General features: G+C 47.1%; 2 protein-coding genes across 21 annotated transcripts in view; one reads left to right on the top strand and one right to left on the bottom strand.

Moving 5' to 3' along the window:
* Nucleotides 1-13,693, bottom strand: part of CAMSAP2 (calmodulin regulated spectrin associated protein family member 2) — a 63,396-nt gene extending 49,703 nt beyond the window's left edge. For all 4 annotated transcript variants that reach the window (XM_074317093.2, XM_019750881.3, XM_074317094.2 and 1 more), the window contains exon 1: nt 12,937-13,693. In XM_074317093.2, the coding sequence (XP_074173194.2) occupies nt 12,937-13,075 (139 nt within the window). In that variant the 5' untranslated portion in view covers nt 13,076-13,693. The remainder of the gene's footprint in view (nt 1-12,936) is intronic.
* Nucleotides 13,694-13,972: 279 nt separating this feature from the next.
* The window catches only part of DDX59 (DEAD-box helicase 59), a 44,803-nt gene continuing 31,658 nt past the window's right edge, over nt 13,973-27,117 (top strand). For 15 of the 17 annotated variants that reach the window (XR_016021599.1, XR_016021598.1, XR_016021605.1 and 12 more), the window contains exons 1-3: nt 13,975-14,188; nt 14,370-14,455; nt 15,510-15,701. The gene's annotated coding sequence lies outside the window, so the exon portion shown is untranslated. Of the gene's footprint in view, nt 14,189-14,369; nt 14,456-15,509; nt 15,702-27,117 lie in introns of all 17 variants that reach the window. The other 2 variants (XM_088799187.1, XM_019750895.3) reach the window with 2 other exon arrangements.

Raw genomic sequence — 27,117 nt, 5'->3', positions numbered from 1 at the left:
ATTACAAAATGCCTACATCATGGATTTTTAGTTCCTGTAACAATGAACCAGTGACTGGTGTCTACACTGTAACTGTGCAAAGAGCAACGTGACTGCTCATTACCAGGATTACAAACTTCTCCGTCAGACCTGACCATCCACCTAACCTTCTACAGCTGTTACAGCCATCCTCACGTGATCTTTATGACACGTTGGCGAAACTGGCAAATCAGATCACATACAGATAAAAATTAGGGTTCGACTAATGCTTGTGAAGCATCTTGTGTGTGGCAGACTGTCCTAAGATGCGTTCTGTCATTCAGTCCTAACAATCCTCCTGGCCCCATTTTACAGTGAAGTAACCAAGAAAGGTTTCTCTGGCCCAAGGACACACAGCTGATAAACGCGGAGCCCTTGCTCTAAACCATCCAGCTAGAAAGGTACAAAAATAATGGTTTACCGAGATCACAGGCGAGCCAGAAGGTGGAGGACAGACAGCTGAGGGGCTGCTTGCATTTTATATGGCACAGCCGTGAACTAACGAAAGCGTAGTAAACTCTAGAAGTTCCCAATGGAAAGAAAAGGGAAAGGAGCCACAGCAAGTCAAAGACCGTTTCAAGAATACACAAAAACAGATGCGTCCACCAAGAATGCAAACCTGCACACTGAGTATTACAAAATAGGTCACATTTTAAAACAAGTCTTCGAGAACTAAATACGCTAAAGCGAAGGCTTTGAAAATGCCTACCATTTCTACCAATAGGACAAGACGATCAGTTTTTAAGAAACAGCTTGGAGTTGTACCACATTTTAAACCAAATGAGCTGAAACAGCATCCCAGAAGACAAATAGGCAAAGTCAAAGCTAACACGTTTCATTCACCCTCTCCCGAACCCCCAGAGCACAAAAAATAATGGACACGTAGGAGCGGGTGTGACCGCCCTGGAATTGCAAAGAACAAGAGACAAGTTTTTCTTGAGCACCAGGCCTTACGCAGAACCTACCTTAATCATGTTGTTATAAACCTGACTAGATAGAGCTAAGTTCTGAAATTAACAGTCACCTGAAATGCTGGCAGTAGAGGCAGAGGGGGAAGAGAGAGTGTCGCTCAAGGCATTTTCCGTCATTTTCTGTAAAGCTGAGCTAGCTACCAGCTGCACCTACGTGCCAGCCAATGACACAGATTTCTTTCAAACAATACAGGCATTTCTCTCCTAGGCCACCCTCGACTTCTGCAACAGTACCCCTCTCAAAACCAAACCCTTTCTCAGTTAACCAACATTCACTACCATTAGAAGGCAGCATGATACAGCGGGGAAAACTGGGGCTTGGGATTTAAAAAGCCGAGTCTTAATTCTCCCACTGCATGTGGGACCTTGAGTGCAATGACTCACTTCTCTGAGTTCAAGTTTGGCCAAACCACCCAGATGCGCCTACTGCTCCTGACTCCAGCGTCCTCTGCTCCCCAGGCCACTCACTGTGTCCCAGACAGCCGAGCCTCTCTGTGGCCACAAAGTCCCCAGTCTAGGCCTCGGGGACTGCACACGTGCTGCTTCTGCCTCCACAGCCCCTCCCTCCATCCTTCTTCACACGGTTGGCTCTTCCCATTCAGTTCTCCTCACATAGGCCCTCCCTGACCACCCCATCAGCCGTCCTGTTTTAACTCTCTACATGACAATTACTACGACCCCACAGTACGGGAGGGTGTTTATTTCCGCTTCCTCCCACTATATACAGTGTGACCTCAAGGACAGCAGACTACCTCTCCGTCAGTGCCCCAGCACCTAGGACCTGCCTCCAACACAGCAGGCATTCGAATATGTACAGAGCGTGAGCACCTAAACACAGAGCTCCACCTGCCAAGAAGATGCCAACTCAAAGCGAGCCGCTGCCCTCCACGCACCGAATGACGTGCTAAGCGCTGTGCTGCGGTCCTGAGCTCACGTGACCTCGTCCCCCGCACCCCTGCTGCCCCTGAGACAGAGGCACCTCCTCTGAGCTCCAGGTTCTATAAGCCCCCAGCCTACTCAACTCTTCCCTTGGATTGTCACAAAGAAACCTCAACCTCAAAACGGGAGCCAGGGCTCTCAGTGACCAGGGGCGTTCCTCTGGTGTCGGTGTGGACACGTGGTGGTCCACAGCCCTCCGCAGACAGGTAAACAGGTGCCGCTGCATGCTACACAGGCACGTGCGTGTTTCCTGGCTGTGTCTGCTAAGCCTGTACCTGTCACTTGGGTTCTGACACCCTTCCCACTAAACGGAGCCAGGGCTCCAGAAGAAGTGGCTGTTTCCAGGACTGGAGGATGAAAAGTACAAAATGAGCTAAGAATGTATGTGAATACGCGTGTGCACACACCAGAAAGTAAGCAAATGCCAACAAATGATGGCGCTGTGTTAAAAGGTCATAGTATCCAGCTGGAAGGAGATCTCACTGGCCAAACTGGGGATAATTTAAGCTTCAAAACAAATGCTAATAAAGGACTATGACCCATTGAATAAAACAAGAATCAATGAGTCCAATCCGATATAAATGAATAAATAAAAGAGAACGGAGGAAACGCTCTTCCTTGCAGAATACCACCCAACAAGTAGGAAAAACAACAGCAATAATCAACAGTGATTGATTCAAGCGAGAATCATTACTGGATGCTAAAGTGGTGGGTAAAAGTTTGATGGACAGGGTATTTCACATTCTTTCCCCACAAATTACTTTTGAATAAAAAACGGGAAAACATTCCTAATAATTTTACAGAGGAGGAGGGGCCGACGCCACTCTAACCAAGTGACCAGTGCACGTCACCAACACTGGGACACGCTCTGTGCCTCTTGAGGCCCTGACTTCCTGAGGGCACTGCACCCCTCTGGGCAGCCTGCCCATTTGCATTACTTGACTCTAATCACAGGCACAGCAGACAAATCCAGATGGAGGAGCATTCTACACCGTACCTGGCCTATTGTTTTTATAAGCTACAAACGCATTCTGATAAAGGAAAATATCAGCACCGCAGGCTCTGGCATTTTCGGGTGCTGAGAAATGGGCTTCTCTTCTTTGCTCCCTGGCATATGTTAAGGGGAGATGTCAAGTCGCCCTGATTGGGTGGGAAAGAGGGTGAGGAAACTTCTCTCGGTCTGCACGCCTCCCCTGCCTGGCTGCCAACTGGTGTGGCCCTGGGAGCCCAAGCTCCCTGTGCAATGCAGGGGGCAGGAGGCTACATCTGCTTGGGGGGGGAGACAGGTGCTGGGGGTGCAGTGGTCGCTGTAAGGGTGGGTGAGCCAGAGGGGAGCAGGGAGGAGCAGAAGGAGGGGAGACACCGAAGGGAGAAGGACCAGAAGGAAGGACGAGCGCCACAGAAGGTGGGGGCACCAGGGGGCGGGCAGGAGTCTGTGCACTTTGTGCCTCTTCCCCCAGTGTAGCCATTCTTGTTGGGACACCGCAGGCAGCCATGCCAGGATCTCATCGTCATCCCGCCCTGCAGACCACAGGCCATGTGCTAAAGGAGGGCCCAGCACTGCAGAACAGGAGGGGAAGCCCGGGGGCGGTGGTGCAGTGGCCCCTACAGAGGCCACAGGCCACGGAGGTGTGGCCAGAGCTCGGGCGCGGCGGCGGCCGGGCTGCAGGTGCTCAGTCCTCTCAAATGTCAGGGTCCTGGAGCACCAGGCAGACAGGAGGTGACTAAAGGGACAAGTCAGCTCCATGCAGGGCGTGACGCTGGACCCGAGCCTGGGACGGGGCCAACCCAGGGACAATGGACATCAAGACAAGTGGTAAATGTGTGTGTGGACTTGGAGGGGATGTCGCTATTGCAGCCCAGTTCCAGGCCCTGATTTCTGTAACTTTACTGTGCCTGCATGAGCCCCATGCTTCCGTGGAGGAGACAGACTGAAGTGTTTAGATGAGGGGACGCTGTCTCCAGCGCAGTCTTCAACAGTTCAGAAAACATTCCATATGTACACACGCACAGACTCGTGTGGGAGGGAGGAACGGGAGTGAGAGGATGAGCAGACAAAAGGCACAGAGCTAACAACACCGGTCAATGTGGGTAAAGGGGATTGGGGCGTCCTCCACACTATTTTACACATTTGAAATTACGCTGAAAAAAAGTTACCCGACCTCGAGATGCCCCAAATCAATCCTTCCCCCCAAGCTTGGTCATCTTCGAGTGTCCCTTCCCTCTGTGGAAACCTACAAGCCCTCATCAGTGCCCCCTTCTCCCACACCCCGTCCCCTTCTCACGGCCTCAGCTCCCACGCCCCAGCCCAGGCTGGCAGTGCCTTTCGTGGGAACTGCTGTCTTTCCTCACGCTCGCTCCGCTCTGCTCCAAACCGTCCTGCACTACAGCCAGAACTGGCTCATTTCCCGCAATGTGAGCATGTCACACACAGTGGCAGGGTTTTCAGAGACTTCCAGCCTCTCTCAGGACTCACGTCCGTCCTCTGACCTACAAGGGAGGCACCATCCCGTCCCTGCCTGGCTGCTTGTATTACATGCCCCTGCGAGCCACTCAGTTCCTGGAAACCGCGCTCCCTGCCACTCCCGAGCGCTGCCCGCACATCTGGTCACTGTCAGAACACCCCTCTCCCTGCTCCCCACACGCCTTCAGACTCCTGGGGCCCAGTGCTCCATCAGTTCGGTCCAATTTCCCCCAGAGGGAGAGAACACAGCAAATCCGTCTTCCCTGTCCCGCAGTGTAATGTACTTTTACTTTCAAGACTATTGAATTCTATTACAAAGATGAGTAAGTTTGTAGAATATACACGGAATCTTTTCAGATATTTTAAGTATAGATAAGTACTGGCAAGCAAAAAGTTTGTTAGACACAGAATTCATAGAATGTATTAAATAAAGGAAAGTGGTTAGTAGCACATGTATGCGAAACATAGAAAGGAATGGAGAACACCCAAGATACCTAATAGTCCTGAGGTACGCAGGCACTAAATATTCATGACACACTAAATATGCATGAGACCAAACAAACAAGAGGCCATGAACACCGAATATACATAAACACTTAATATTCACGTGCGTGTAACTTGGCCCCCACTGGTGACACCGGGTCTGGCCTACATGTCTGTCATCTGCCCAAGGAGCACAACACCCTCGCTGCTCATCAGCCTTACTGGCAAGCTGTGCCATGACAGCACGCTCGTGCCCTGTGTCTCTGACAGCAAGTGTGTGTCACTGGGGCTCCCTGCTCAGACCTCCACTCCGACCCGTGACCGCAGCACCAGAGGACAGCGCTGAGTGAGGAACCCCTACCATGACGGGCAGTGTGCACGAGGCCCTGAAAATTCCTCGGGGGGTTTAGAAGCTCTCAGGGAGGAGAGACACAGGTGGCAACTGAAATTAGAGCGAGTAACTGCCAGTCACTTTGAGGGAAAGGATGGAGAGACACGGGGACCCAAGACAGCAGAGCCAGCACAGGAGCCTGACGCAGGGTGAGCAGAGGAAGAGGGAGCCAGCGGATGTGGAATCCAACGCTGGGAAGAGAACAGGCAGGATGAGGGGGGGAGGGAGGTACAGCTGAGAGGCTAAGCGAGAAGAGGGGTGGGGCTGAGTTACAGTTACCGGGTTCGCAGCAGGAAGGTACTGGCGACGTCGCTGAGAACTTGCTGAGGGGGCTGGGGAGGCAGATGGGTCTGACAGAGCCGCGGGTGAATGGGAGACAGTACCCGGTCTCTCGAGGGTAGGGGCAGAAGTCCCGCTCCAACTGGCTGGCACTGGGATGGCCACTGAGCGGCCCTTTCGCTGCCTCCCTTAGCTGCACCCTTCTGCACGCTGGCTTGTGTTCTCACAGCAGGCAATGCCCACGGCAGCTCCAGGCCTCACACGTGTCCACTAGTCACAGCTCGTCCCTCGTAACTGAGTGAAAGTTCTGTGCGCTTCTCTTGCTTTTTCTTTCTTTCCAAACAAACCATTTGGTTTTAGAAAATCTCAAATACACACGACGACGATAAACCTCCGTGTACTCTTCACCCAGCCTCACAATCAGCACCAAGGGCCACCCCTGACCCAGCGCGAGCAGCCCACCTCCACCTGGCCCATTATTTGCAGCCCACCCCAGACGTAGCGCCACTTCACCTGTATATCTATTAGTACGGATGCCTAAAAGGGGGGTGGGAAGCGAGAAGAGAGCTGAAAAAGAGACTCTTGAGAGCAGTAGTGAATGCCAGCAGAAAAAAATAGAACCATCTACTCTAAAAATGTCCTTTGCCAAAGACAAGTCTTTTAAAGTATTTCAAAGGTTTCAAATGTCCTTTATTCCAAGACTCTGCCTGCAATCCCATTTTAGAGAAAGAAATGGTGTGAAGGAGAGGGTGGGAACGGGGGAACACGGTAGTTTCCAAGTAACTTTTTAAGGTCAGACACACATGCTCCCACAAAGCTACGTCTGTGAGACAGGGAGTGGGGAGAGAAACACTTCAGTTAACTGAAATTCCACCTGTTTATCTCAAGAAAATCGTACGCAGGTACTTCACAGCCTCCAGCAGGTGCAGCGCTGCAGAGCGCCACGGCCAGGGTTAGAGGCAGCTCAGTGTCCTCTCGACTGCCCTGTTCCCAGCTTCTGTCTTATTACTCCGTTTGTGGGGAAAAATATTTTTCGTAAAAAGAATTCTTTGAAACGATTATAAGAAATATATTCCCATTCCACAATGGGAAACAGAATGTCTAAAGGTGGCCTAAGTGTCAGACTGATAAATCTAACACTTTGCAATTTGTTTTTCTTCTCAAGAATGCAAAGCAGTATACAAATCCTTATTATGGTGACTATTCAGTGAGTAGGGAACCTGAGACAAAGAGCACTTTAGGAAAATGCCCCAGAACGAAAAGGGAGTAGAAGGAGAACTGGAAAGATACTACTGTGTAGGCCTTTAATCTAAAACGTTCTGCTGTTAAAGAGCCAATAGTTAAAAAGAAAAGAAAAAGCTATGCAAGGCATAGGGTGGAAAAGTGCTGAACGAAAACAAGCATTATCTCAGCTACAGCACCAAGCTTGTCACTAATACACATGCGATATCTAATTTAAATGTCATGATTTGTACTTTTCCAATAGAAAAAGTCTGTAAACTAGTATACATGGAAAACTAGACCCAGTGGAAGAGAAGGGAGGCCCTGAAATGACAGAACAATTACAAATATATTTCCTATTTCTGCACGAACTCATCAAACATAAATAGGTTTGTTCAAGAAAAATTAAATGTGCTTTTAAGCTCTTCAACAAAATTTAAGACTTGCAGTTGAGAGGTTTTCCTGCTTTCTTGAGGCCTTCGCTTCCCGGGGTTCTCTACAAAACGTGATGAACTACAGGAAGAGCATGACACAGAGGTTCAAACACAGATTTTAGGATCAGAAGGGCTGAGGCTCCTGTTTGGGTCCCACCACTGAAACGCTGATGAGAAGAGCAAGGAATCTAACCCCCTCTAAATCTGTTTCCTCATTTATAATAAGGGCAAACTATCCTATTTCCTAAATTTGTATTTTCCAATTGAATATTTGTGACATCAGGAAGTCATGATTAATTTATACTTTAATGCACGAAAAACTGAAGGTGCAACTTATCTTTACAGCAGTGGTTCTCAAGCTGCGGTCATTTTGCACCCAGGAGACACCTGGCAGTGTCTGCACACATTTTTGGTGGAAGTGGGAGTGGGGGACACAACTGTCATCTAGTGGGGAGCGGCCAGGGATGCTGCTAAAATCCTAAAAAGCACAGGACGGCTCCCACAATGAAGAATTATCCAGCCAGTTTTGCGGTTGGGAAACTGCATTAGAGTCATAGAAGAAGAAATACAATAATACCTACTTCATAGGGTTGTTCTCAGAATTAAAATAAATAATGCACGTAAAATGCTCAAAATTGTATTTAACAGAAACTAGGTGTTCAGTAAATTAGCCATTGTAGTTTTTTAATCCAATGCGCTTCGGCCAATTTACCTACTTATGAAATCACACCAAGTTCCTTAACCTGCTGTCCCGAATCACCTTTCGAGTTGGAGCTCCCACCACTGCATGACATGAACCTACTCCAACCAGACTGGTCTGTGTGGTTTCACTGACAGTTCCTGGGTTTCAAAACGCCAGGCCGCACGCAAACCCGCTCCTCATCTGCAGGGCCTCCTTCCCATTCTGCGGACCCCCTGCAGGGTCTATCGTGGCCCCCATGTCCACTTCAGGGGTCTCCTTCACAGACGCGGGGCCCACAGGGCCCTCTCCCGCTCTCCTCCCTCTCCTCCCTCCACACGTCACTGTCCCAGTTACCTGGCTCTTACGTATTTCCTGGCCTCTCCTATAGTTACACACTGACACGTCTCCCCTGCTACAGCACCAACTCACAGAAGAAAGGCATGATTTAAAACATGCGGCATCTGCCACTGTTAAGAAGCCACCCGCCCAACGCCTCCCCCAAACCTCCTCCTCCCGGGGCCTCAGTGTTATCAGCCTTTTTTAATTCTCTCCTAACAGACTGCTGTCTCCTCTTGCTCAGCGCTCCTCCCAAAGCATTCTAATGCTCATTACCCTAGATTCTGTCTAAAATGTCTTTCCATCCACCATGTTTCCCCGAAAATAAGACCCAGCTGGACCATCAGCTCTGATGTGTATTTTGGAGCAAAAATTCATATAGTAAAATAAGTCTGGGTCTTTATAATATAATACCAGGTATAATATAGTATAACATAATATATTAATTTTTGCTCCAAAAGACGTGTTAGAGCTGATGGTCCAGCTACGTACGAGCTCATCTATTTCCAATTTCAATTACACTTTATGCAGAGAAGACTCCCAAACTGTCATCTCTATTCTCTGCTTCTTGGTCATACTCCACACCTACATTCATAGCTGCCACCTCATTGGATGTCTCAGATAAGATATTTGGCCAACACAGCAAGTTCAAGGTCTCTAAGAACAAAGTTTTTGGTTCCCATTGCAACTTGCTGCTTTCTCTCTCTGCCAGTGGCATCACAGCTCATCCTCCCAGTCACTAAATCTCAAAAGCTCAGGTAACCTCATCCTCCTTCCAACCTCAGGTGACCTCATCCTGTCACAGTCTACCTTTTGATTTAAACCGCTCCCCAAGCACCCCTAATTCAGTCACTTAGAAATACTAGGGATTATACCTCTGCAACTTTTTTCTGTCTTCTGCCTCTTTCCATTAATTTGACTTCTACCATTACAGGACCGCGGTCAAGAGCACTGACCGTCAGAACCCCGGTTCAGATACCGCTCTGTAAGGTCGGTGGCTATGCTGAGTCCTAAACCTCTGGGCTCGGTTCCTCAGCAGTAAACCTGGGGGTGAGGACGAGTTTCCACCTCTCAGGCTGCCATGAGAGATAAAATAGATAACGTATGGAAGTGTTTGACCCACGGTCGGTGCTCAAGAACTACCAGCAGCTTGAGCATCAATTGCACCCTACTTCAAGCTCGCAGCATCTCTGGCCTGGACGCCTGCACCCACTCCCCAAACTGGCCTCTGCTAGGATTAGCCCCTCCTTACTCTGTGCCATCACTGCTTTGACATACGCGAAAGAGTCAGCTCTTATGGAGGAGTTCGACAACAAAATGTGTTGGGACACACAAAGAAATGCAACAAGGTGTATTTAAAAGAGTAAATAATTTTATATTATACTGAACGAACTGGTATGAAAGGGAGAATGATACTTAATGAAGTTGAGATGATAAGTTGACATGAGGAAGCCAGCCTTAAATTCTGTGTTAGGAGCTCCAAATTCGAGAACTTAGTACGACTGTCCTAAGAGGTCCTGCACCCACTTCCCCCAAAGGACTGAAGGGAGCAGAACATTTAAGGCAAACTCAGTAATAGCGCTGCTTAAATGGGTTAAGCTGTTCAAATACAATAGTTTAACTTTCTCCTTTTCTACAATTTGCTTAAAGTAATTAGAGCATCTGTTTATTGGTTAAAATGCATCCAAACAAACTTATTCTTTATTTAATCAAAATTGTGTCTGCATTCTTCCACTAAATAAACTACTAAGATTTGGGCTATTTGGAATATTTTTAGTGTAAAGAGAAGAATATGATTCAAAGCTCCTGCAACAAGACTTCAACCTAAGTAAATACTCCACCTGCTTTCTAGGTATTATGAGCTAGTGCTTTATTTATTTTTTATTGTTCAATAACTTCATTCTATACCCACAATTGATTTCTAGCTATCATTTTAAATGACATTTTGAATATATGGTTCTAAAATGAACTGGTTTTTAATATGTCAAAAAGGTTCCTTATAGAAAAAGACTGAATCTTTGCCTAAAGACCCTATATCTCATTGTTAAAGAAGTGATTTTAGTAAATCATAACAAAGTTGGACTAATTTTTTGAATGATTAATTAAATACCATTAGGTAATAACCTTTGAAATATGTTGTATATTAACATTTGCTGCATAACAGTGTCTGCAGCAAATGAAGACTACTTACATGAAAAGAAATGAAAGCTTACTTTTTTCTATTCACACCATATAAAATTATACTTTGAAAGATTGTTGATTAAAAAATAAACACAATGTACAAATATAATATTGTTAATAATGCTATTAATTTCTTGTTACTAAGTCACTGTCTTAAAGTCTTCTGAACTTGTTTTTCATTCCATTCCATTTTGAATATGGCCTTTCTATCCATCCCAACTGTTGCCAAGGCAAATGGTACTAAGTACCAACAATATTCATGCAAACCACCTGAAAGCTTAAGATCTGCCTACTCTTTAAAGAAAAAAAAGACTTTAAACGCGTACGAATGCTCATCTTTCAGACTTGTGGATAGAAGATTCCCCTGCAGAGTGCTGTAAAGAGCACAGCGTTCACAGTCAGAACGACCTGAGCCGGCAAGCAGGACCCACCACTCACGTATTTCTCACCTTGAGCAAAGTAATGTCTCTAGAGCCCATTCTCTCCTCAAAAAAAAACGAGACTATCGGGAGGGTGCTGTAGGGAGAACGGAAGGAATGCACTAAAGGGCGGGGTACCTCCAGCGATGCCACACCCCTGGGAGCCAGATGGTCAAATCCAAACTCATCTCTGCCCTTAGCAAACGTGTGACAGGCCGGAGGAAAGCTGATTAACCGCTTTGCGCAAGGGCGTTCTTTTTTGAAATGGGGACCACACGACCTACATCACAGACTTGCTGTGAATCCCGAAGGGACCCCTTAGTGCAAAGCATGGAGCACAGGGCCTGGCACAGGCGAGATCGCAGGGATATCAGCGTCCTCTCACTTCCTTTCTCCCGAAGTGTATTCAACGTGTGTCCCTCAAGTGCTCCAGGATCTAGTAAACCTGCCTGACACATAGAGTCAGAAAGCGGGCCGCTGTCTGCTTAGGAGCCTTTGTGGCTCCAGGACAGCGTGTTGACATCTGTACTGTAAGTGTCCTCTGCTTCAGAAGGAAAGAAAATATTGCCCTATGCCCCCTGCCTTCCACTCTGTACACACTGCTTTTCTATAAATTTCCCTCTTTCCATCTTTTCTAAACACTTAAGAGGCTTTCATTTCTCCTCCAAATGGACATTCGCTTCAGTGTGCTGCTTACGCTAAAAGCAAAATACATCGATTATTCTCAGTGCTGATATCAGTGGTGCCAGAACATAAACCTACACTTCCACTCTCTGCTTCCTCCTATGTGTTACCCTACAATTCACTTCCAAAGAAATGTTTACAATTTAAATGATCTCAAAATGGCTTTTTCATTACATTTACTTCTAATGCCAGTTTTAAAACATTTGACATCTTTTTCTACTTCAGTATCAAAGCATGAGAATTCAAATAAAATGAAAGCTGTCATAAACATAAAACCCTGCGAATGTGATGTTTCCCTCAAAACTAATTCGAATAATTTTCCAAACACCGAGGTTCACTTGCTAGTTAACTAAAATGTGCAGCCCTGAAAACATTCCGGTGTATGTTTAAGCAGTAAGAATGAATTAAATCTTTACCTACCTACACATTTTCCCTGTTCTAAAAGTGGAAACAAGCCATTCACCCTCCAAAAAAACAAACTATATGTAACATCTGGAGACAAGTCTGTAAACACTAAGAAACTTGTCAGCAAATGGCTCACATATTCAAAATTTATTAACCAGGGCACCGAAATCTTACAAAATGCCTCTTGAGGTTATCAGACAAAATTACCTTACAGGGGCATCTTCAAATGAAAAGCGCTGTCATTTTTGCAGCGTTCCACAACACGGGCTGGGGAGCAGCAGCTAAGGAATTACAACGGGAGGCCCTTTTCCTGTTATTTTGCAAAGACCGGGTAACGGAGGGAGTGCTTGATTGCCAATTCATGTCAACAGCACATGCCCTCAAAAACTCTCCTATTAAAAAAAAATAAAAAATTCCACAGTAGGGGTTTTTGTTTTTCCTCCTTTAGGAAGCCAAAGTGCATTTGGAAAACGGAGTACGTCTCACTGGTAACACGAAATGAAAACAGCCCTCTCCAGTCAGCAGGCTCGATGCTGGTGTTAAATGACTGCTTTATACCAGCGCCTGGAATGCGTCTGCACGGACAGCCCAGGCTCAAGAAGTGACAGCAAACGTTCACCCTGCGCGTCGAGCTGGGCCGCCTGACTCTCGCAGCCTGAGCAGCAGCCGTCGTCACGAACGTCAGAATCCACACGGCGCCGCGGGCCGGCCTCCCCCGCTTCCAATAAGCAGGGGTCGCCCCAGGTCCGGGCGTGGGGGGAGTGGGCGAAGCGCACGCAGGCACACGGCGCAAATTAACACCCTGGGTCACAACGTGACAAAACGACTCGCTGGGAAAAAACACAAAGCCACTTTTGCGATCCAATGACAGGAAGGTGGCCGACCCCACCTGGCCATCCGAGGCCTGGGGTTTCCGCCCAAACCCGCCGCGTGTCTCCTTCCTCGCCTCCCCTCCGGGGCTCCGAGGATGGGGACGAGGACCGGGATGCGCGCATCCGAAGGGGCAGCGACAGGGACGCCACCACCTACCTGTCCCGAAGGCTTTGGCCACCAGCCAGGCCAGGTTGCAGGCGACCTTGGCCCTGGAGAAGTCGTAGTGGTCGAAGGGCTTGATGGCGGGGACAATGAACGTCCTCCTCAGCTCCCGGGGGTCCGCGGCGTCCCCCATCGTGCCCGGCGGCTCCTCCGGCGTCGGCGCGGACGCTCACATGGTGCGCGGCCGGGAGCCGAGGAGCTCGCAGCGTCGGGCCCCGGGCGAGGCCGCGCGGGCGGCGGGCAGCTCGCGGTCCGCGGGGAGCCGGGCCCAGGAGGAGGCGGCGCCGCCCGCGCCCCCCGCCCGCCCGCCCGCGAGCGCGCGTGAGCGAGGCCGCTCCCCTTTGTCTGCGATCCGCCACACGGGCGGGGGGTGGCGGCTGGAAGCGCCCGGAATGCCGGGGGGGGCTCAGCAATCGCGCCGGGGACGAGGTCCGGCCATCGCGAGGCCTCCGCTGCCTCCGGCAGGCCCCGGGCGGAGGGCGCGGGCGGGGGCGGCCGCCGGAGACGACGCTCCGGAAACGTCAAAATCACTGCGGCGGGTCCTCCTCCGCGCGGCCCGCCGCCGCCTGCCGCGTCTCCCGCCCGGCGAGGCGCCGCCGACCCCAGGCGATCGGTGGCTTATCACTTAAGCCCTCACAGTTTCTCTCCCCGCGGCCGCCGATTCGCTCGATCCCCCTCGACCGGCGCCGCCGCCGCCGCCGCTGCGGTTTTCCGGCTGCGGCACTGGACCGAGTGAGCAGCTGCGAGCACTGAGCATGCGCCCTCGCGCGGCCCCGCCCCGGGAAAGCCCCGCCCCCGGGCCCGCCCCCGCCGGGCTGCCATCCAGCCGCAGGGATTCCGGCTCCGCCCAGCCTCGCTCCCGCCCCGACCACGCCCCTCCCCGCCCTCGGCCCCGCCCCCGCCCGTCTCGCTCAGGATCTCCGCTCCGCGGCCCTGCACACTGAGCATGCCCAGCCTCGCTCCCGCCCCGACCACGCCCCCGCCCCGCCCTCGGCTCCGCCCCTCCCGTCTCGCCACTGATCTCCGCTCCGCGGCCCAGCGCACTGAGCATGCCCAGCCTCGCTCCCTCCCGAGCCCCCGGTTGCTTGTGGCTACTTTTCAATGCTAACTCCGGAATCCTCGCTTGAATGGATGTCCTCCGCGTCTCTGGCGTTTGGCTGCTGCTGCTGACACTGCCGGGAGAGGAAAGGGACGGAAGGGAGAAGAGAGGCGTGGCAGTAGCTTTCCTATTTTAGCTGCAAAGTGGGTAAGCAAAGAGAACTGGTGTGGATTCAGACGCTTGTTATGAGGCATGCACTTTGCTGCGAGCTTGACGTGCAGAAGTCGAGGTCGTCCTCGAAGTAACCCTAAGGGGTGGGGGTCATCGCTGGTGGGCCCCGAAATGACGGCGGTGAAGCCAGTGCGTCCCTCACACATGCTTTCCCCAGGTTTGGGTCCTGGGAAGCTCCACACCTGTATTCATGACGTCAGGATGCTCTGAACTCGATGCTGTGCACGCAAACGTCCTCTCCAGGTGAGGGCACATCCATCGGTGCCTCCCAGTTCCCTCCAGAGAAAGCATCAATTCTTTCACAAGACACACGGCCGCCCACCGCGATCTGGCTTCGTCGTGCTGGAGCTGCTGTCCCTTTTCCCCAAGGCGCATGCTTTCTCGGAGTGTGCTGCCTCTGTGCACCTGGCTCGCCGCTATTGGGCCGTCAAGCCTCTTTACAATCATCATTTCTCTAGGGAGCCCTCCGTGACACCCTCCCAGCCAGGGCTGTCACACAGGTGCCTCCCCTAACTGTTCCCCCAGCGCCCTGTTTTATTTCTGTCTTGGCACTTACCGCATTCTGTGCCATCACCAGGGACTGGTGGCGTTTCCCACGGACGTCAGGGTCTGCCTCCAGCGCCTGGAGAGCTCTCAGAGCATAGTTGCTCAATTACTGTTTAGGGACTAGGGATGGATGTTAACGCTTACTGAGCTGATTTAAATCACTAATTCCTCACAATATTCGTAACCCATTATCTAATCATTGTCAAATCCTGTTACCTTCATTTCACAGATGAGAAAACTAAAGCTGAGAAAGGTTTAAAAAAAATCACCCTAATTGGCAGACCCAAGACTTGAACCCCGGACTGTCTTACCCCAAACCCCGTGTTTTAACTCCTAGGGCCTCCCTGGTATTAGCTGCCCTGAAGGTGGGAGCAAGATATGGGAAGTATGAGGGGAGGGGCTTCGGACCCTGTAGCTCCACCAGCAAGCAGGCTCCTTTGATCCTGTTTAACCCTTGCAAATACTCCGCCCTGAACCTAGGCGGCCACTACAGAGAAGCCCTGCTAGCAACGTGGGCGAGGAAAAGAATGTGAGTGAGAGAATCATACACTGCAGGGTGGTTGATGTCATTTTTCAGGAATTTAATGACTATTAATGCAGTATTTCTCATGGGCAGGACCCTTTGTGAGAGCACATGGGGGGCAATAAAATTAACACGGGTTATAGTTCACACAGTGGGTTCAGATGAAAGCTATGTAAATTCTCACCTCCATTCTGTGAGACCCTAGTGATTATCATCTTCCCACTCTAGACGCAGTACTGAGGGTTGCAGAGATTCGGTTGCATGGACAAGATGTCACGGTTGATTCATCTCCGAGTGTGACTTCCGAAGCAGGCCCAAGTCTTCTGGCTCTGCTCCTCGGGCAGCGTCCCGGTGCCTGTTCCCGCCCTGGATTATGGAGGCTGACATGAACATAAATGAATTGCATCCAGTGGTAAACAGGTAAGTGCTGAAGCAGACAGAACGTGTTAGAGACGTCTGTTAAATCTCATGTATTCAAATGCATCTTCTACTAAATTCTAGAGCAAGAAGCCAGATTAAGAAAAACCTATAGCCTGGAAAGGTCGACGAGCGATACTGAACCATTTCGCCAGTCATTATAATAGTCTGCGAGGCAATACAAGGTTCTGAGGCCAGAAACCATGTCTAACTAACTTTAGGTTGCGTATGTGACCTGGCACAGCTCTCCGCTCACAATGGGTGCTGGCTAAGTGCTTGTCGGATTTTACTGAAAACCATTTCAACCTAAATGAACACCATGAGGAAGAGAAGGTAACAAAGACAGTTGCTCTGACTTGTCCTTTGATTCAATGGTGATACATTTAGGAGCGATGGCATTACTCTGACCCCCACTGGGGAGGAGTGTGTTTGGGAATGGGGGAAAGAAGCACCTACACAAAGAGCAGCTTTAACTTTCAGGGAGTCTGTGAAACGTGGGGTCCTCATAGGAGGCTCTTATTAACGGAGAAACACCCTGAGTACAAAGAAAGATTCATTTTCAGGGGGCAGACTCTCCAGGGTGTTCTTTGTGACAGCTTCAGAACGATCCCTTATAAAAACTGGAGATCTCTGCAGAATACCACTGTCAAAAACAGATGCCCCTCCTGCCTTCATAAGATACCTGACTTCGTTAAAAACAAAAACAAAACCCAGTGGTTCTTGGTCCAGCTTGTCCAGCCACACAGTTACCCCTCTGTTATTGTCTGCAGGCTCAGAATCTCTACCCAGCAGGCGACAGCTACATATGTTCCTACATACACAATCCTCCCTCTCTCTATTTGAAAAGTCTCTCCTTTCTGTTGGAAAATCCACAGTCTCAGCCAGACTTCCTCTTTTGTGGCCGTCCTCCATTTCTGTGCCTTTGGATAGAGTCATAGCTTGTTTCATCCAGTCCTTGACCAACATCGATCGATTCAGCGCCTGCGGGCTAAGGATGCAGTATTGAACACGATATGTAAGAAAGGAAAATTTTAACGAGAAAGTTTGGACAGCCTGGGACCTGAGCGGCCCAGCTCTCCTTCATTGTTGTGTCTGACTCTCCATGGGCTAGAAGCCTTGTTACTTCTGTAGAAATCTCAGAAACAAAGAAACACGAAACCATTGAGCACTACAGTGAGAGCTCATGTTGTTTTTTAAAATTGAAAGCCTGTATCCATATACTATCATCCACCTTCAATTAGTTACACTAATAGTAACTAACACTCCTTACATGTTAACACTTTATGTATCAGGCCCTGCTATACATATACAGAGAGTGCCAAAAAAATGTGTACCCATTTTAAGAAAGGAAACCTGTATTAACATTGTAATACTCAATATATACCAATAACAATAGATGAATACAAGTCATGTTTGACTTCTGCAGTTACAAGAGGTGCTCAAAGTGGTTCCCATCAGCGTCCAGACACTTCTGATGACGGGAAACTACTGCTTGAGCAACGTTGACCAAAGTGTCCACTTGTATACATTTTTTTGGTACCCCCGGTATATTAACTTACCTAACCCTCACTGCAGTCCTATTCTTAGCCTCCTTTGGCAAATGGAGAAACCAAGGTGCAGAGAACTTAAGTGGTGAAGACCTTATGTTATTTTGAAACCCAAGGAACTAGAATAAGGAAAGTTTGAATCCACCAGGTTAAGAATGACCAAGGTGTACGGGGAGAATTCCTGGCTGACTGAAGACACAGCATAGCAGCATGTCGTCAACCAATATGTGAAGGAAGGGTCTGTGCTATGTAGCTGACATTCTGTCATTTCTAGATGCAGTGTGGCTTTCATCTGCATTGCCGGCAGAATTTTCTAAGGATTACCTCATCAACCGTCACAGCAATTCCAGCGAGGCCTGTGTAAAAGGTCTGATGCCAAGTGTGTGGCTAGAGCCACTGAAACCCAGGGAGGCCCCAGAACTCCCTGAGTTGCTGTGAGTCAGTGTCTAAACCGAGAAGTGAAACCTGGCCCTCAGGTTCCCAAGTGCAGTACTAAGACCTCTTTCCTTCTTCCCTACTCAAGCCAAGGTCCCCAAGTCTCTAATAACGGGCAAGTATCCATCATTTTTAACATCCCTGAAGGAAGGTAAGGAGGGAGGTGACAGAAAGAACACTGGGCTGGGAGTAAGGGCCCTGGGTTCCAGTACTGTCCTGCCACGTGATCTGGGGGAGACATATCACTTCTCTGCCCTCTGATTTCCATCGCTAAAAACAAAGAGATGGACTTAGGCAACTTCCAAGGCCCTTCCAAGGCCAGCAGTCTACAACGGGAGGGGGGCATCCATGTACCTTAGCAGATCGTAACTGCAGACTGGGTCAGTCAGCAGCCTCGCGCTCCGAGTGAAATCTTTAGAGCAGGACTTACCTTTTTCTCTCTGAAAGCTTTGTGATGGGACTGCAGAAAGGCTGGGCGAGCTTACTGAGCAGGAAGCTTTCCGGTGACAGCAGGGACCAAATCAAAAGTGGAGGGACACTGAAGATGGGGTGATGGTGTAGCTGTTGGTTGGTCAATAGTTGTCCTACCATTGAAGCCATCAAGGTCTAGAGTTTTAGAGTGTCACCCAATCAACCAGGAAGCTTTTATTCTTTTTATCAACTTCTTGATGGAAACAGCCCAAATATGCCCCACAGTAGAGGGGAGGACTAAGGAAATGAACTGTGCTGCCTGCAGGGTCATCGCATCTCCTGGAGGGACCCAAGACATCATATGGTCAAGTAAAAAGAGAAAGGTGCAGAGCAGTGTGTGTTTACTAGAGTGTTTAAGAAACATATATAGTCATGGGACATCCGTGGATGGTCCTGGAAGAATGTGTAAGAAGCGGGAGGAGGAGGCAGGAGGCCTACTTTTCGTTTTGTATGGTTTTGGTAGCTTTTGATGATTTTTTATTATTTTTGCTTATGCAAAATGCAAATGAATCTTTTTTGAAACTAACCCCTTCTCTCTCTCCTGGCACCGTGCTTCTGCTCCCACCACACTCCTGAAACTGCTCTCACAAAAGTCCCCCTTGTTGGGACTCGTGTGCTCTTGTGTCTTTGGCCTCGGTGGCATGTGGCACTTATGAGTGCCCCTTTGTTCTTCAGACTATCTTCTCTCTCGGCTTCCCTGGCCCTCCTGAGACACCTCACTTGTTGGCTCCCCTCTCTGCTGCTCTTCCACTTCCTTTGTTTGCTGGCCTGCCCAGCAGAGAAGCCATTCAGACTCAGTCCTGGTGCCCTCTTTTATCTGTGCGTCCGCTCTTGGGATCGCAGTGGAGTCTTTATGGCTCCAGCGCTCGTCCCTGTACACGCGGCTCCCTCATCCGCAGCTCGGCTTCTGACTCTTCTCCTGAGGAACTTCCTAACACCTCCTGGACCTTTCCACCCACATACAGTCCCCGGACCTCACATTCAAATCCACCAGAAGCAAACTCAACACCTTTCCCCTCACTTGGCCGTAGCCCCAGCCTCCCCTGTTCTGCCAATGACGCTTCTCAGCTTCAAACGGGCCATCATCCTTCAGCCCTTCCCTCTCATCCCTTTCCATCCAGCAGTCCAAGTACCTGTCACTTCCATGTACTCTTCCCCATTCCCACGGATTTCTCATCCCCCTCATCCACTCCCACTCAGTTTCTCTTTTTGACCCCGCAGGTTAAAGCGATAATCTTCCTAAACCTGAATTTTGATGACTCAGTGAATATCCAGTCAGCAGATATTAGTGATTTCAGACCACGTGTCTGATACTTACCGGGCCTCTCGTTACTGCATCTTAATGTAATTTCATCCTTAAATAGCACGTGACACAGGTATTCATCTCATTTGACAGATGGAAAATGGGGGTGCAGAGGGATTAAGAGAATTCCTCAAGGTTTCATGGGAAGCAAAGAGCTGACTCTCAAAGTCATGGCTTCTGATTTCAAGGTCAGGAATCTTTCCATCCCCACCCACCTGCTTGGTGGCTACGCCCCGTTACTAGATGTAGTCTAAGCACTTGCTTGACTTTGAAGATCTTTTGCAAAATGGCCTATCTTTACATTCATATTTCCCTAGTCCTCTCCCACACTTATCAAGCCAGATTACTCCAAGACCTTCAACATATTTGATCGTTTCCAAGGCTTCTTGGTTTGGATAATTTTATTAACCTCCCTCCATAATCCGCCCCCAGACCAATGTGAGCTGTTGAAATCTTCTCATCTTTCACTCTCTTCCTCAAATGCCTCTTCTTCCGTGAAGCCTTCCCTGCCCAACCTGGGCTCCTCTGATTGATTTGTGCCTTATTGGGTTTTGTCTTGAATTAGGGCTCTGTCTGTGCATCATAACAGAAGAGACCACCTTATTCTGCTTCAGAGTCTTCATCGGTGCCTAATAGGTAATAGACCACAGGAAGTATTTGTTGAATAGCTGAAAGAATTGGTGAATTAACAGGTAACAAAAAATACACATTAGTAACATTCTAGGGCCGTGAGACAGATCAATGTACCTAAGTAGCTTATATGGGAATTTAAAATGGAAAGCTGGTCCCCATAATGCTATAGCAAGTGGTTTCCACTACTTCCTAAGTACTAGTCTATCGTGTTTTATTAGAATTGATACTTAGAAAATGTAGTGATTTTTTTTTTTCTGTAAAACTATTTTTTTCCCTCTGAAGGACTATTTTTCATTATGAGATAATTCCCTTCCTGTTAAAATGGCCTTTCTCTTATGAAATAATGGTGATTACTGATGACGGTTGAGCTTTTCTGTCTCCTTATTTGGTAAAATGGAAAATTCATAACGCTGTGTTCACTCCTCTCCAATCTATTCATTCATTCATTTGGGAAACCTGACTGCTTTGTGAAATCCCAAAGTCCAGAGGCCACTGCTCTCATCAACTGAAGTATGGGAGTTGGTCCCGATTAGCTGCTCAAACAAAACTGGCTCCCAGCAGCATTCAGAAAAACAAAGCAAAAATCTGTTATTTTTCTGTATCGCATTTGCTACGGCAACAGTTATTATTGTAGTTTCAAATATGTCGGTAGTTGAACAAGTCATAGCATTTGGGCTAATGTTCCTTCTTTTTTAGTCACTAAACATAGACATCAAACCTTCCTTTAAGCACTAGTTGGGAGCTATGCCTCACTTTTGTGGACTTCTTTCTAAACAGGTTGTAAACTACCAGTGGGTGTAGGCCAGGGCCCTTCCTTTCATTACGACCTACAGACAGCTGGGAAATAGGCTGCATTTCTTCCGGAGGTGTGGTCTTTTTGGTCAGAACACTAGGAGGAATTTGAATGTATGACTTTCATTAACAGAAACAAAATAGGGCGGCTTCCTTCTCCTAATTTAGTTGTCTCGTCTGTTCCCCCACCTTCCTCCTAATTTTCTACATCAGAGAAATGTGACTTCCTGTTTAGTTTCTTGTATTGTTAATTTAAAGCCTCTGGATAAATCTAGAAGAGGAAAATTACAGCTTGACGTTGAGAATTTGAAAAGACAAAAGCTTGTGGCATCCAAACTGATAATTCCCTATAGAACTTCAATAACTCAGAATGTTATTTTTGCCATGCTAGAAACACTCTACTTTTAGGTTATTCCGCATGAAAGCTGGAATCGGAAAGAAAAGCAAAGCAATAAACTCTTTTCCATCACACACTTTCAATTGAACATCTAATGGATAGTATATCATTTTATGGAATCATTGTATGTGATAAAGCAGTAAAACCTCCAAATATTGTGTGTTATCATATGACCTCATTATAGCATGAGTCTGCCCAGAACAGTCTCTTCTGAAACGTAACTAATTGCAGTAGATGTTTGAACCAATGCTTAGTCTCTAAGTTGCATACCTGGCTCAGACCCATCCCCAACAGAATCCCAGAGTCAGAAAAGGGTGTCACTGATTCTATTTTAAATCTCCTAATGAAAATTAGAAGCAGCATTCAATTTAGAAAATCATTTCCACTCAGCATTGCTCCAGCTAATGAAATGCTGGAACAACAATTGTCATTGAAAGGACGGTATTGTGTTGCTTCAGGCATTCCAAGGGGCTGGAGAAAATGCTGAATACAATAATGAAGGGGAGAGTCCCCCCTGGAGGAAAGATGGGCCTAGTGACCTCAGATGTCTTGTTCAGTCCTTGAGTTCTGGGACACTTCTGTGGTTACAGTGTTGGAACTTTTAAAAAATTGTTTTGTAGTCTTTTTAGAAAATATATATTAATTATTGTAGTTTAGAACAGCATGATGTGGGTTTCACTACAAGGTGTTGTTTTTTTTTATCTGATTCAGTAAGATCCCAGGTCCTTTTTCTTAGAGGACATTCTCTAAAAGAAAACAAGTTACCAAACATTTTCCAAGCCCATGTCTTGGTTTTTCCTAGATTCCAAATGGAACTATAACTACATGATGTAACAAATTCTTGCCAGGAGTATGATTGGTTTGTGATCAAAAGCCGGACTGAAATACCCACTTTCCTAATTGCATCCTTTCCCAAAACATCTTAAAATAAAAAATGAAAACACAACTTAGGATGGGAGAAAATCAGGCTCTACATAAAATGCTCGGTTTGTTTTATTTGGTATGTGTGTGTTTTCAGAATTTGTAGAAAATGAAAAATAAAAAAATCCCTTGACCCACAGTTGTATGATGAATACAGAGTTCCAGCCAAGTTATAAATCTCAGCAAAGGGAGGTTGAAATGGCAAGTGTTGGGCAGGACAGTCCCTTCAGCCCAACTGCACAAACAAAGAGGCGTTCACAATCCTTGTCAGTCAGTGAATGTTCCAGTCTGTCACCAGCTAAACATAAGGTTGCTAGAACTGTTAGTGAAGTTTACCCAGAAAGCTCAAAGGCACGGAAAGAAACATTAAAATGTCCCTGGCATCGTCCCAGTCATTGGACTTCTGGTAGACCAGATACTATTTTGGCACCTACATTTCATTAGGTAATAGTGTGCTTTCACAGGTCAACAGAACTCCACAACTTCAAGCTCAATGTGTCACACAACCAATTTGGTTCTGGTTTGCTTGTTTTCTTTCATGTTCTGTCTTAAAGAACACGACCACCTCCTAATTAGAAAAATCAAACATCTATTAAAAACCACGGTATGCTGTTTAAATTTGATTTGATTCACTTAAGAAAAAAAGAAAAAAAAGAAATCACAGTCATCCAGTCATCGTAACTGAGCCACGTACAGGCAACTTCTCCTTTGTGGGTTTTCTTATCTTAGGGCCTAATTAGAGGAGAGTCTGCTTTGATACTTTCTCCCCTGGACTTTGAGGAATGTATTACAGGGAATGTTCTGCTGTAACAGCAGAAATAAAAATAGACTAAGAATGGATTCGTGGAACAATTCGCAAGATTTTTCATTCTCAACTCCCCATTTTTAATTCCCCATGTCATGTGTCTGTTAAAATACCTGAAACAGAAGAAGCAGGCCCCTTAAGCCTTTTTTTTTTTTTTTTCCAAAGGCTTAAAAACACAAGAAGGAAACCATAGAGGCGTGAAAAGTTAACTCACTGTTTCTGTCACCATTTTTCAGAGTTTCCCTGCCCTGTGCTTCCTTCCCCCACCGAGCACATTTTCTGGCAGGTGGAGACCCAGGAGGCATTAGGCAATGAATCCAGAAGTGGAAAGTTCTTGTCCTGGGGACTGACCTCGCCTTCCAGCTCTGGACTCCACCACAGGTGACTTCACTGAGACTCAGTTTCCCCATTTTGAAATACAGGTGTTGAAGAAGACCCCAGGATCCATAAAATTCTATGGCCTGAGCGGAATTAAATCACATTTGGCATCTAAGTCTCCCCTCTTTCCTCATTCCCTGGCCCCACCCCTTTCTCCTCCATGGATCTTATATAAATTATCTGATGCATATTTTTCTGTTTTTCTCCAGACTTACATAACCGTACACAGTTACATAGATTTAAAAATCATTATCTGCTTTGCAAAATTGAGATTATATGATATACTCTGTTCTCATACCTTAGCTTTTTCAGGCACTAATACCTCATTGAAGTCCCTTTATGCTGACCAATCAGAATGCCAGTGCATTCTTCATGGCTGCATAATATGTCACAGTGTGGACACGTGTGATATATCCACCCAGTCCTTTCTCACTGAACATTCACTTTGTTTCAGATCTTTCTTATTATGAATGGTGCTGCAATGAACAGCATTATACATATGCTCTGGGACTTTTATTTCTAGGACATAGATTCCCAGGAGGATTGCAGGGTTGAAGACGTGTAGTTTTAATTTTCATCAATATTGCCAGATTCCTTTCCAAAAGATTTTATATTTTTATCAGAGGTGTATGAGAGTAATTCCCCCAGTCCCAGTCAGATATGGGTGATATCATTACTTTTTAATTTTGACAATCTAATGAATAAAGAGAGTATTTTATTTGTATTTGCATTTCCCTGACCACTGGTGAGTCTGAGCATCTTTACTTATGTGTCTTGACATTTTGTATTTGCTCTTCTATGGAACACACTCTGCCCATTATATGTGTGTGTGTGTGTGTGTGTGTGTGTGTGTGTGTGGCGGGGGCCTCATCAACTTGTCATAGTTCTTTGCCTATTGTAGACATTAGCCCTTTTCCTGTCGTAGCATCACATGCTTTCCTCCTCCGTCACTGATGTGTTGAACTTGGTGTAGTTTGCCCTTCAAAATGTTTTTAATGTTTATATCGCCCAATATGTCTTTTTGGAAACTAGCATTTGGATTTCCCATCTTAGTTGAGAGGGTCCTTCACCCTAAGAGCATGTGTGTTGCCTAGCTATCCTTGTGGGATTTTTATCGTTTTAGAATGTATGTGGTATGACACAGGGCCTGACTAATTTTGTCCCAGGTGGATAAGCAGTCATGCCAACGCCACGTGGTCGTGAGCCACGCTTGTCCTCCACATGGAAGCCCCACCTCAGTCTTGTATTCAGTTCACATGGGCCCTGGGGTCTGCGCCTGGACTCGATGTGTCACACTTACCTGACTGCCCGGTCCCAGACCCGGCCATAGAGTTTGATGGCAGTGGCCTGGGGATGCATTCTGCTGTCTCATGACACAAATTCTCTGGCCCCATTCTTCGTTTTTATGCTTTTTATGTCCTTGAGCTTTATTCTTCCACATGCGCTCAGGATATTTTGATCCAACACCCTCTCACTCCCATTTCAAGAAACAAGAACCACCCTAGTTAGCACTCCCATTGGAAGCGCAGTGATTTTGTATCTTAATTTTGAGAGATTTGTCATTTTTAGAATGGTGAATCGTTCCATTTATTCAGATCTTGTCTCAAGTCTACTTCAGTAAGGGTTTTTCTTTTTGTCATATACACCCTATGCCTTTCTGAAAAATATATAGCTACATATTCCCAGTAACAAGGGGTATTTATGTCTCTCATTTTTAGTGCCCTTTGAAATACTGAAAAAATTCAGAAGCTATTGTTTTTGATTGACATTTTAATTGAGAGAACTCTATATTAGCATGCAGTGCTAAGTAATAATACAGAGCGATCCCAGTGTACCTTTGACCCAGTTTCCCCGATGTAACATTGTGTAAAACTAAGTATGTATCACAAGCACAGTGTTGACACTGTAGCCAGCAACTGTATCCAGATTTCCCCAGTTTGACTTGCGTTTATCAGTTTGCGTACTTAGTTCTATACAATGTTGTACTTAGTTCTATACAATGTTGTTACATGTGTAAGTTTGGGCATCCACCATCATAGGCAAGGTACTCAAGAAAACTGGAAACAAAAAGATACTGTGTCGTTCTGTCACCACAAGGATCCCCTACGGCCACACCCACCCACCCCTTGTCTCTAACCCCCAGCCACCACTAAACTGTTCTCCACTTTTATAATTTTGTTATTTCAAAAATGTCATATGAATGGACTTGTCTGGCACGTAACCTTTGGGGACTGACCTTCCCCCCCTCGGCACAATTCCCCATAGATCCCAGTTGTTCTGTGTGTCTGACTAGCTCTTTCCCTTTATCCCCTAGTGTGTTGCCAGTGTGTTCAGTCACTCACCTGCTGAAGGACAAGTGTGCTGCTTCCAGGGTTTGGCTTTTAGGAATTATGCCTGGGATTTAGTCAGCCTTTTGAATTTGTGCACTCTGGTCTGCAGCACAAAAGTATTTTCTTCTGTTCTCTCTCCTACATCTATTGCTTTTTCTCCTTCGAGAATCTACCCTCCAGGATATATCTTCCAAATCTCGTCTGTCTGTCTGTCTCTCTCTCTCTCTCTCTCGCTCTCTCTCTCGCTCTCGCTCTCGCTCTCGCTCTCTCTCTCTCTCTCGTTACTATTTCTATCTCTTTGTATTTTTACTCTGTCATTTGAGATATTCCATTGAATAGTCCAGGCTTCTAATTTGAGTTTCAGCAGTAGCCTTCATTATATTAAATTTTAGTCTGAAAATCATGATTTATCTCCAGAAGTCTCTTTCAGGCTGCATTCATGTCTTCTTGGCATTCTTATTAATTTTTTGTTGCTGCACAAGTTGTTATCTGTCTCTTCCAGCAGCTGTTTCACAGGGGACTCAGTCTGAGTGTTCAACTGGCTCTGTCTCTTTCTGGTTCTGGGCTTCGTAGGAGGCGCTGAAACGTTGGTGGTCCTGAGAGGGGGAAGGGCAGTGGTCTCTGCTTGGCTGCTTCCTGAGCTCCTCGTGTTCTCCTGGCTCGGTTTGGTTCCCTCCCAGCTCCCTGGGGTCAAGGAGCATGTGCACACTCAGGGCAGACACCAGCCTGCAGCCAGGCCGACCATCATCGGGCTCCAGCCACCAGGGACCACCGTGTGCAGGTCGCCACATCGGCACTGTCACACTCTGGCCCCAGCTCCTGTCCTGCATCACATCAGGCCTATGACTCTCACCCTCCAGGTCCCTCCTGCCTCCTGCGTGGCCCCGGCACATGGAGTTGGAAGGACGTAGAGGAGATGTGACAGACACTAAGCTGCCATCTTCCCCTTGCACACAGTTAAAATTAAAAATTGTTTGTATCTCTCCAGACCATCTTTCAAGCTCCATGGCTAGTGTGCCAATAAGGTCTTTGTGAGTCATCTAAATATAAAAACACACTTGGTACTCAAATTTCAAGGAACATATTATATATTCCTTACAGAGCTCCAACCAACCAAATGATTTTTCGTTCCAACTCTCCAACGTGAATATTTGTATGTAGACATCAAGCTTGAGGAAGGTCAAACCTGGCACGAAAACTCAACAAATAGCAGAATCTATGGTTTCAGAATGGAGGAGTTATGTGATCGTTTTGCAAACCTCAGCCTGTTTCTTTCTTTTTTTTTTAACCCTCTGGAAAGCTATAATTTGAATTTAAGAGCAGTAGTTAGGAGAAAATGCTAATCAAAATCAGAAACCCATGTATAAAATCCCCTCATGAGTGAGGCACCGTGTAATACACGACTGA

Source organism: Rhinolophus sinicus, chromosome 6 (genome assembly GCF_057876585.1).
Source record: "Rhinolophus sinicus isolate RSI-liver-muscle chromosome 6, RSI-T2T, whole genome shotgun sequence".
Lineage (NCBI taxonomy): Eukaryota > Metazoa > Chordata > Mammalia > Chiroptera > Rhinolophidae > Rhinolophus > Rhinolophus sinicus.
The sequence above is the reverse complement of the archived record's forward strand: the minus strand, read 5'-3'. Positions and strand labels throughout refer to the sequence as shown.